Source organism: Capra hircus, chromosome 19 (assembly GCF_001704415.2).
Source record: "Capra hircus breed San Clemente chromosome 19, ASM170441v1, whole genome shotgun sequence".
NCBI lineage: Eukaryota > Metazoa > Chordata > Mammalia > Artiodactyla > Bovidae > Capra > Capra hircus.
In genome coordinates, this window is record NC_030826.1 from 30455100 (window position 1) to 30466106 (window position 11007).

Sequence of the window (11007 nt, forward strand, 5' to 3'; positions counted from 1 at the left end):
GCTTCGTGTTACAGACCCTGTTCTCTAAGTTGATATTTTCCTCTTGAGTTGTTCAGTCACCAAGTCATGTCCTCCTCTTTGCGACCCCATGCACTGCAGCACACCAGGCTTTTCTGTCCCTCACCATCTCCTGGAGTTTGCCCAGATGTGTTAGTTTTAAAAAGCTTTTTGTTTTTCAAACTCATACTTCCTACTTAGTTTTAGGATACAGGATCTTTAATTCGTTTCATGGATCTTAAGTGTCTTCTCCTCTCAAAGAATACTTTTCAAAATTTTAAAAATATTACACAGACAAATAATGAACAAACATGTGTCAAGAATGTATTTAACTCATTCATGAGAAAACTGGACAGGCAGTTTGGTGAAACTGGCTCAAAGAATGTTTGCATAATTCAGTATTTACAGTCATTAAAGAAAGACTATTGGAATGAAAAGGCTAGTCAAAATATAAAATTGTTAATTATCTCAGTGAAATAACTTTTGGGGTTGTTGAGCAGAAACATGTGCATCCCTACCTAACAAAATCTGCAGGTTATTTTGTAACTTAAGGGTCTTGGCCCTAATGAAACAAGTACGCTTTCACTGATTACTTCACTTTGTCATTTTATTTTATATAGTTCAAAATATTTTACAGCTTTTTTCTTGAGACTTCTGTGATCCATGTGTTGTTATTTAGAAGTGTGTTGTTTAATTTCCAAATATTTGGGGATTTTTCAGGTTTTCTTTCTGTTATTGATTTCTAATATAATTACTTTGTGGTCTGAGAACATGCCTTGCATGATTTCCATTTTTTAACATAAAGTGTGTTTTATGTTTTAACATAAACTAACATAGTTTATGTTAGTAAATGTTCCGTGTGAGTAGGAGAAGAATGTGTATTCTGCTGTTGTTGGATGGAGTATTTTCTTTCTTGATTGACTGTCTGGGATTATTATGTAAAATGTATGTTATCAGGTAAATACATATATTTACAACTAAAAGTAAAAGTGAAAAGCTTCCAATGAATATTTATGCGACATAGTACTCATGTTCAAAACAGAATGCATAGGTTTCCAAACTAATTGTTGCCGACAGGCAGAGAGCATTACACAGTGACTATTGTGCTTCTCTGGACATTTCTTTCAACAGCAGTTGCTGTCAGTCTTAGTTAAAGCTCCATTGTCAGCTCTGTGCTACTGACACCCTCTCTCTTTCTTCTCCATCCCTGACACTCTGTGGATAATGGTCCCTTATTTCAAGAAAATGTAAAGATGCTCCCTTCATAGAAATTACTAAAAATGATTTTTGCTGGTTTTATGGTAGGTTAATACACTGTACTACTGGCAGAGCCTTAATTTGGGTAACAGACTAGTTGGACAAATATCTTTATTTGATAGAAATACAAATTTAACTTTATGATGAAGAGTGAGTAGAGCAATTCTAATAAATTTGCTTGTATTTGCTTTTGTGTCTCTAATATATTGTGCTGTGTCTTTATTCACTGAAGCAAAGAGGGATAAGATCCAAAGACTTGCTCTTTCCCACCCACCCCCCCCTTCTTTTTACCATTACTTACTACTAATCTGGCCCCGTTGTAATTCTTTGTTTTTTCCTTTTTCTTCCCCTTTCTCCCTTCGTCTGTTTTCAGCTTCAGTTTTGTAAACCCTTGTGAATCCTTAGGGGGAAGAATTAGCCTTGTCTCCCCTTTATGGAGGAAGCCATTGAGCTGGGTCTTCCCTTGTTGTTTGGTTTCAGGATAATGTTGGCGTCCTCTTCCTCCCTGTCTGTCCCTGGGCATGGGTTCCTGGAGGACTGTGCTGGCATTCTGGCTGCCTACCCAGCCCTGCTTCCATTTCGTGCACCTGGGGTGTGTGTGTCGTGAATGACCGTGGCTTCTCTTTGTGTTTCAGCCTGAAAGAATAGACCCAAGTGCGTCACGCCAAGGCTACGATGTCCGCTCTGATGTCTGGAGTCTGGGGATCACATTGGTAAGTTCATGGTGACTCTGCCTTGTTGTGGTAGTATGACAAGAAATCTAGAGATGAAAGAAAAGTTAACCAGTCTTCCACCACTCTTAAGAACACATCCCATGTCTTCCCGTCTTTGATTTCTATGTCACTGTTTCTTTCTGTCCCCCACCCCTCACCCCATGGCTGCAGTCGCAGAGACTGTATTTTCTAATTGTTGAGAACGAGTTTTTACCTTAAAAATCAAACTAGAGTTGATTGTTTCCCTCATGGCTCTCTGAAGCGCCTGGGGCTCTTTAATGCAGTCCCTCTGGATCTCTTGGCCACAGATACTCGGAGTCAGAACCACGCTCAGAGCAGGAGCAGGGGGCTGGCTCACTCGCGGTCAGTGCAGGTGCGCAGGCTCCCGCGTCTCCAGCAGGAGTCGTAGGTCCACTGATACTGCGGACAGTGTGTGTGTTAGCACACGTTTATCTGTGTGAAGATAGTTACTACTTAGAGTCTTCCACTCCCCAAACAGAAAAGTCACACATGCTGATAGTGAGTCCATTGTTTGAGGAACAAGAACTGCTGAGGTGATAATTCCCAATGAAAGTTCTGCCTTAGAACAACCAAGAAAGAACTGTCTCACTTCTGGGCTATATTGAAATTTTGGTTCTATTTTAAAAATATATTTATTTGCTGATTTCCCTATACCAAGATTCGTTTTGAAGTCTCAGATTTATTTTCTTGTGTGTGCTGTTTTACCAGGGCTGAAGGGCATTTTTCTGACTTCAGACAGAGCAGCTTCTTCCACATTGGAATGTGAATTTTCTATCACTCGGGGCAGGGAGGTTGCTATCTCCTTTTGGTAGGCAGCCCAGAACTTATCATGCTATTTCCCCCCCATCTTCTTAAGACCCAGAGCACCGAGACCACAGGTTCCGAGCAGGGGACTCTTCCTGGAGCATATTAAACAGTCTCCATTTGCTCACCAGCACTGTATGTACTAAGATCCTCTTGCTGAGGACCACACACCCTGTGAGTTGTCCTTGGTGAGTCATGCCACCACACCTAATGACCTGTCTGTCTAGAGACATGCAGGCTGACAGCTCAGCTCTGCGGAAGACTCCATCCGGCTGCCCTTGTGACCAAACATGGGAGACACCTCGAGGAGTCTTTTCTCAACATGAAGCGCTGACGAAAGGGATTCCTTCCCAGTTACTCAGGAGAGAACACGAAACTTGGAACTCTTTTAGGTCTGGTGACTGGAGCAAGACTTGTAGTTTCCAACTGAGACAACTATTTGCATAGAAGGATGCAAACAGCTGTCCATTGCATAGAATAAGGATATTCAGTATTCAGAAAAATTCATCAGTGTCCAAGCCAGTTATGCTTAGAAAGCAAGTTTTTACTGTAAAGTAAAATTTTTGTTCTGTGAAAAGTTTTAACATAGGAATTTTGTTTTTTGGCAGTTTCCTTTAATATATCTGGCTTAACTTTGCTTAAAAGCAAGGCATTCAGTACTTACAGTTGCTTTCTAATTTACTTTTCATAGACATTATTCTCATAATTGTATAAAAAGGATGAGATGAAATTAACTTCTGAGATCTGAAGTCTTTCACCTTACAACATGCATCCTGCTCTTTCCTTCTCTTATTAAAACCTGTTCTCAGAAATGAATCTGATGAAGTTATTCCCATTGCTATGAATGGTCAGTGAGGTTTCCTTCTTCCCAAGCATTTGTATTTTCATCAACAAGAAACCACAGGTGAAGAAGTGGATTTCTGTGTGCCCGTGCGCGAGCCCGCTAGCCTGGTTCCCGAGGCCCTGTGTAGAGCAGACAGTACCCAGCTGGGGGAGCATCTTTTGGGGAAGGCCTTCCTCACCGTCTCCCTGTTGAAGGGTGGCTTTATGTCTGCTTGATCGCCTTGCTTTCATGGTGGAAACTAGTACTTTTGACGTTCGACTGGACCGACAGAATCAGATCTCAGCCAAGGAAGCTCTGAGCCAGGCTTCTCAGATAACGCACTCTCTCACGTGCTGTCTCTGATGAGCTTGGGGCCATCTCTGCATATCAGTCACCTGTCAGTGCACATAAAATGGGGTTCATTTAGTCCACTCTCCAGAGTTAAACCTAGTTCTTCGGAAAAGCACACAATTTCTGGGTTTCCATTACCCTCCGAACAGAGTGGAAAATGAGAACACAGTTCACAAATGTATATGACCTGGGGCAGGTGAGGACTTGCCATTCTGATTTCTAAATATCACTTCCACTTGGCTGTAGACATTCTGAAAGCTCGTCCCTCAACCTCACCTTGATTTGATTCAAGCCTTTTTCAGGAGTGTCAGGAGTTTTCGAGTTGTAATGTGAAGTAACAAATAATGCCCAGCGTATTTTGCCTTTTCTTCTGTGTTTTCTTTAGTACGAATTGGCCACTGGCCGCTTTCCTTATCCAAAGTGGAATAGCGTATTTGATCAACTAACACAAGTTGTGAAAGGGGATCCGCCACAGCTGAGTAACTCTGAGGAAAGGGAGTTCTCCCCAAGTTTCATCAACTTTGTCAACTTGTGGTGAGTATTTGACTTATGAATACTCAAAACCATATGGTGAGAGGGCAGTGAGGTAATTACTTCCTCTTAGCAATGTTGGTACTTTGCACTGGGGAAGGGGGCCTTATTTGTATCACTGTGTCCTCTGAGCTGGGACTCTGGTCACTGTGGCTACATGGAAGGTCCCAGCAAGCCTGGAGGGGCGTCACTCTTATTCTGCTACTCAGGCGCCGGAGGAGAGCAGATGTGGGTGGTGGAGCAGCTGCTGCCTCCAGATTTCTAGTACCTTGTACAAGAGATACAGCCTCCGAGAGACTCACCCTCTTACTCTGGTGTGGTTCTCCAGTGAACTTGTACCAGAATCACGTGGACGCTTTTACTAAGTTAAGATCCTACCAGGCCAGACTTTCAGGAGTGGGTCTCTGCTGTGACATAAACATGTAACATAGTTGGGTCAGGCCCAGAGCTCAACTAGAACCATACATTGGCTCAGGGAGATCTTAAGCCAAGGAACGCGTGAACCCCATGCCTGATGTTTTTGTGTGTTCGTCTTTTAACGTGTGGGTGTGTGTGTGTATGGCACGTAAGAATAAATACATACTGATGTGGCAAGAGTGCAGTTGTGCCTTGTACTATTTCAATCTATATATTACATAAAACCTGTTTTGTTATCATTTGAATGCTTTTGATAATTATTCTGTTTATCTGACTTGATTTAGAAGTAAGATATGTTTGTGAGCAAAGAGCTGGAGCGTTTTGTATATCCTTCTTTTCATTCTTGAAAACGCTGTCCTTTTTCTCCGTGTTTTCTTTCTGGGAATGCTGCTTCTGTCTATTCTTTTTAGGTCCTGTAAGACTTTAACATTTCGTGGGCAGATTGCTGAAGTTTATCTGTCTTTGGTTTGGCAGCTTGGCTGCTTTGTGACTTTGTATCTGAAGGAGAAAAAAAAAAACAAACCTGACCTGTTGTGGTGCTTTTGCTTGTGAAAATAAAAATACTGGAGTAACTGTGTCTCCATTTTAATGATGTTAATTTCTGTGTTGTTTTAGCCTTACCAAGGATGAATCCAAAAGGCCAAAGTATAAGGAACTCCTGGTGAGTCTGAGACTTTGGGGCTAGGAGGTGTTTCCTCACACTTGAACCCTCCAGGATGCAGGCTAACTGAGCAAGCCGCTGGCCATGCTGCTTGACCTTATTGAGTGTTTTTAAAGATATTTTAAAAACAAGGAGATTTGGAAAGACAAAAATTGTGTCTGATTTTCCTACTAATTTACTAGCTGGATTCTGATGGGAAATTTTGGCTTTGGCATGTGATAAAAACTACCCCCAACGAACATTAACCTTTGCTTTCAGGAGCTATTTCCCACCCCACAGCCTGTGTGTGTGAGAGAGACGCATCTGTAACCATTTATTGTATTCATTTTGCCTTGACTAAAAGCTCTCATGCAAATTTACGTCCCATGGACCATTCCCGCTTCTTTGAAAGTTCTTACCCTTCTGTAGAACTGGGGCTTTTTAAGCAGTACCAGATCTGGCCTTGGCCCTGGGAGCGAAGAAAGTACTGTGACCTAATGAAGTGAGAATATTTTAGCTTTCCAAGGATATTAGGTAAAACTCTGGTCCACCCCAGCACTGACTAAGCTTACTGAGTCAGTGTACATAGCAAAGCTATGCAAGAAAAACATCACTGGGGATGGAGGACGGAGAAGGCGGCTTGGGAGGCAGATTCGCAGCCGTGGCATTTGGAAGGTGCAGGCACAAGCACACAGGAGGAGGAGCTGCTGCTGAGCCTCTTTCAGAGTTGGGGGGAGGGTCAGAGATCACGGTGGAAACCTTGCCGTAAGGCCCCTCTGCTGCTCATGGGGACGTCCTGCATCCAGGAGGAATGGCAGCTGGGGTTCATGAAGTGCTTCTGGGCTCTTGGAGGGCAGTAGAGGCTCTAGCTCTGGTTTGTGCTGAAGAACACAGGGGCCCTGATATGCAGATAAGCTTGCAGACCCCACAGCCAGGGTGGCTCCTCCAGAGCCCAGCACCATGTATGGTATCTCACTAACCTGCGTGCGTGGAGCCCAGCCTGGCTTGCCTCACTGCAGCCCTTCACAGCTCAACCTGGCTGGACCCTGCAGAGCTGGATCTCTGCAGAAACAGTTCCCTCTGAGCTCCGATGTGAATCTTGATCACATGTCTTTTGTTTTCCTTGTTTTCCATCCTCTTGCAGAAACACCCCTTTATTTTGATGTATGAGGAGCGCGCCGTCGAGGTCGCATGCTATGTGTGTAAAATCCTGGATCAAATGCCAGCCACCCCGAGCTCCCCCATGTATGTCGATTGATGTCGCTGCTACGTCAGACTCTAGACAAAGGGCTGAGAGGAAGCAAGACGTACAGAACCTTCACCCCTACCACAGTGTTTTTATTGCTCGCCAGACACCATGCACACCACGACTGGTGTTTGTTTCCATCCCGTCTGTATACTTCCGCCACCCCGAACGCGCATCCCCGTGCGACCCGAGCACCCGCGCAGCGCAGCGCCGGTCAGAGACCTCGCCCGCTCTCCCGTGAACGTGGATGTCAGTACGATCAGCTTGCTGACTGTGATGAGACCACATTGTAAACTCATTTCTAGACTCGAAGCCTGGAGACGCAGCTGCTGGAAGGGTGTTTCGTCAGGCTTCCGAATGCTGGATGGATGTGGTGGTGGCCGCGCCATGTCTGAGTGCAGGCTCTGGGCTGGAGTGCGCGGCGGGCGCGGCTGGCGAGACACCTTGCCTTCCGGAGCTGGGAGACGGAGGAGGGGTAGACTTTCTTCACCAAGTGCAATAGGTTGACTGATTGGACCTTCTGTTGTTTGACAGTCACTGTCCACGCTTGGGGATCCATGTGCTCAGCCAAATTCCCTGTTTGAAATATCACGTTAAATTAGAGCGCATTTATCTTTACCAAAAACTGTGCTGCGTTCAGAGAGGAGAACGTGAAAATACCGAGATGGGACAGAACGTGTTCTTTTCTCCCCCGCTCCCACCCCCAGTCCTCTGCCCTCCATCGGGGAGACTCAGGAGTCTGCCACGCATCAGAGAAGGTGCTGATTCTCAGAATTCGGTGTGCTGCCAATTGGATGTTCCACCTGCCACAAACCACCCGGGCTGAGAAGGGAAGAATATGGAGGGCAAAGTTTACAGATGTTTTTAATCCTAGAACCCTGTCTGGAACAACTTGTAGCAGCTATGTATTTCCCCTGGTCCCAAGCCTGATGCTCTAGCCACCGTAACTCACTGACGGGGAGAAAGTGGCTGGTAGCAATGTGCCTTGACTGATCAGATAAAGATGTCTTTTAGGCAGCGGAAGGCCAGATCTCAGCTGTGCGGCATGACTGGCCCAGGTCTGCAGCTTCTGCGTCTCTTTCCCCACCTGTGTGGGCTGTTGCCCCTACGTGACTCTTGCTTGATCCAGTATCTCACCTTTTTCCCTATAACAGAAATCTTTATGATTACCAGGGATGTTCCTTACCAAGAATCTGTACAGCCCCCAGTGTACCCCATGATCTCAAGTTTAAAAGGCTGAGAAGGTGGGGCCCAGCTGATGTGGCGGGTTATGAAAGAGCATCTCTTGTAGAGGTAACACTTGACCAGAGGAGGATTTCTTTTACATGAGTTCCTCACCTATAAGACTTGAGCAGGTCACCACGTTTCTTAGGATTGGAATTCTGCAAAAAACAACCCTAAAGCCAAAAAACCCCCAAAGAACCCCAGAATAGTTCTAGGAGGCCGTTGAAATCTGCATCTTCTGCTGTCCTTCCTCCTTTCCCCGCGAGCCGGGTCTCCGTGGTCTCCATGGTCTCCCTCCAGCCCCCCCGACGCCCTGCGTAGGTGTGACGGTCAAGTCTGTCCAGCAGCACCGTGAGCAGCTCAGGCCCACTGGAGCGTAAAGCGGCCGAGGTCTGAGACGCGGCAGATGCCGTGACGGAACCAAACAGCGACGGGTGTCGCTGTGTCTCCTCCCAGGTGACAGTCACGGACACTTCTCAACAACAAAGGGAGAATGGTGCTGTTTACAGTTACATCCTGTCAACTTCTGAATCCACCAGTGGTTTCTCGCTTTGGTCCACTTGCTTGATCTTCCTGTTTTCTCCCCTGTGGCATTGAAACCCCAGATTTCCCAGCCTTGGAGGGGAAGCCCTGCAGCGCCTGCCCCTGACCATGCCAAGCCATCGCCCCCCCTCCCCCATCCCCACGGCTCCCGGGGACTCAGGAGGACTCCGGATCTCCGTGGTCACCCTTCTGTCTGGCTCCACGTGGGGTCACTTTGCCATATGCAGATGGAGAGGAACACAGTGCTGACCGTCCAGGAGCTGATCTGACCGTTCTCTCATGTGGACGACCACATAAAAAAGGCAATTTTAGTGTATTAATCATAGATTATTATAAACTATAAACTCAAGGGCAAGGAGTTTATTACAGTGTATCTTTATGAAAACAAAAGGGTGTACAGTGTTCACACACTGTAACAATAGTGTAAGAACTGTACATTGTGAGCTCTGGTTATTTCTCTCCTGTACCACAGAAGCATATGTATAAAAACTGTCGGAAAGCTGATGTGAAGGGCTACTGCCTTATTTGTCTGTAAAAAGTGCAGCTCAGTCACATGACTGCTTCCTGGAGCTTGGGAATAGTTTATCCTGTATTCTTGTTTGAATTCTCCCTCTATTTAAGATGTATCCATGGAATCGAAGTGTCGATGTAATAGTTCTCTCCTCTTGCCTGCAGGTCAGTTGTAATAAATCTAGGATGTGATGATGACTTTGTAATTCGATTTTCTGAAGTCAGACCCTGAGAGGGGAAAATCAAGTAAATTCCATTAAATTATCTGTGCATTTCACATTGGGAAAAATTCTCTCTTGTTCCACAAGTGTTTATGGCTTCTTTCTTTTTCTCCCCGCTTCTCGTGGTTGCCTTCTCTCTGCTTATTCTTCTTGGAAGAAAGCTTTGCTTTCTGTTGGAGCAGGCGTGATGGGGTCTTTCCAGACTGATTTCTCCCTGACCTTCCTCACAGTGGCAAAGAACCCTCCTGCAATATTGGAGACACAGGAGATACAGGTTCGATCCTTGGGCCGGGAAGATCCCCTCAAGGAGTAAATGTCAGCCCCATTCCAGTATGCTTGCCTGGAGAATCTCATGGACAGAGGAGCCTGGCGGGCTACAGTCCATGGGGTCACAAAGGGTTGGATGTGACTGAGCACAGGAGGGCCTGCCCCGGCTTTCTTGCTGCTGACAGCTGAGGGTCCTTGACCCTGTGTCGTGGTGGAGAGACAGCGTGTAAGAAGCCGGCCTGCCTTGGCCTGACATCTGGCCACCAGGCACTTGGTCTGCTCCTGGCGCTGTGACTGCCCAGTGGAGGTGAGAGGTCAGCTCAGATGTAGCCACTCACTGTTTCCCGAGAGATGGGGGTAGGGAGCTCGAGGGGTGGAAGCCCCACAGAAGTCAGACCTGGGAGGCTTGTGGGTGGAGGACACGGGAGTGAGCGGAAAGCCATGGAGGCCTGGGAACTAGAAGGACCTGGGGCACCCACCTGTCACTCGTTGCTGACATCCTGACTCAGCATAGACTAAGCCAGCACCTTACCCTTCTGCGCCCACTGCCAGCCTGGTCTCAGATGCAGGAGATGCCGTTACCGGAGTAGTTGTGATGAGTAATCAAGCGCTGACCTAGGAAATCCTGCCCCTCCAGCCAAGCCTTAGCTTCTGGGACAGAGACCCCATAGAGTTGCCAGGTCCTGGCTGAGCACCAGCTGTGTGCAAGACAGAGCATCGTAGATGCTCCATGCACACCACACTTTGTGGACACTACCTGTTTGCTGATCTTATCTGATCGTAACTGTAGCCTTCCAGAGTCAAGTGGCAGAGGCCCTTTTTAGAGGTTAGAGGAAAACCAGGCTCAGAGCTCTGACAACAGAGGGTGGAGAGTTGAGATTCATCTCCAAGGCTGTAGCACTTACCCTGAGAAATTACATTAATTAAACCTGCTGTTGAGGAAATGTTGAGCTGAGCACTGGGAGAGTGAGCCATGCCTGGGGAGTGCTCTGCTCACAAGCTTTCCCACGGCCTGCTATGCTGTCTGAGGTTCTGGGGCCTGAGTAGGGCTTAGTGGGCACTGTGAAGGCAGTTGTGGAGAAGGGAGTTTCTTGGAACTAACCAGAGGACTCAGTGCTGATTCTCAAGCACGACATGTGAGAAGCCTTGCAAGGATGTAATGTGGCCCCGTCACTGTGGCAGGAAATGGACTTGATGTGGCTCTTTTAGTATTAAAATGCCCTTTTGTTTCTCAATTCTATCCGTCTTAGATGCAGGAGGATAGCTTAGGGGGTGCATGAAGGCTTGAAAGCACCCAGAGCTGCTGGTCTCAGAGGCCCAGATGGGGCTTGTGTCCCCAACTCTTGGCCAGAGCTCTTATGTTCCAGTTACATCCATACCATCGGTGCTTGATATCTGAGGGGTAAGGGTTAGAGAACCCAAACACCGTTGGTCTTGAAATA

At 46.5% G+C, this 11007-nt stretch overlaps 1 protein-coding gene across 2 annotated transcripts in view; it reads left to right on the forward strand.

Moving 5' to 3' along the window:
• The window catches only part of MAP2K4 (mitogen-activated protein kinase kinase 4), a 78056-nt gene extending 68690 nt beyond the window's left edge, over positions 1-9366 (forward strand). Inside the window, exons 9-12 of one of the 2 annotated variants that reach the window (XM_018064671.1) lie at positions 1890-1967; positions 4352-4500; positions 5530-5575; positions 6699-9366. In XM_018064671.1, coding sequence (XP_017920160.1) covers positions 1890-1967; positions 4352-4500; positions 5530-5575; positions 6699-6812 — 387 coding nt within the window. In that variant the 3' untranslated portion in view covers positions 6813-9366. The remainder of the gene's footprint in view (positions 1-1889; positions 1968-4351; positions 4501-5529; positions 5576-6698) is intronic. The other variant, XM_018064672.1, reaches the window with a different exon arrangement.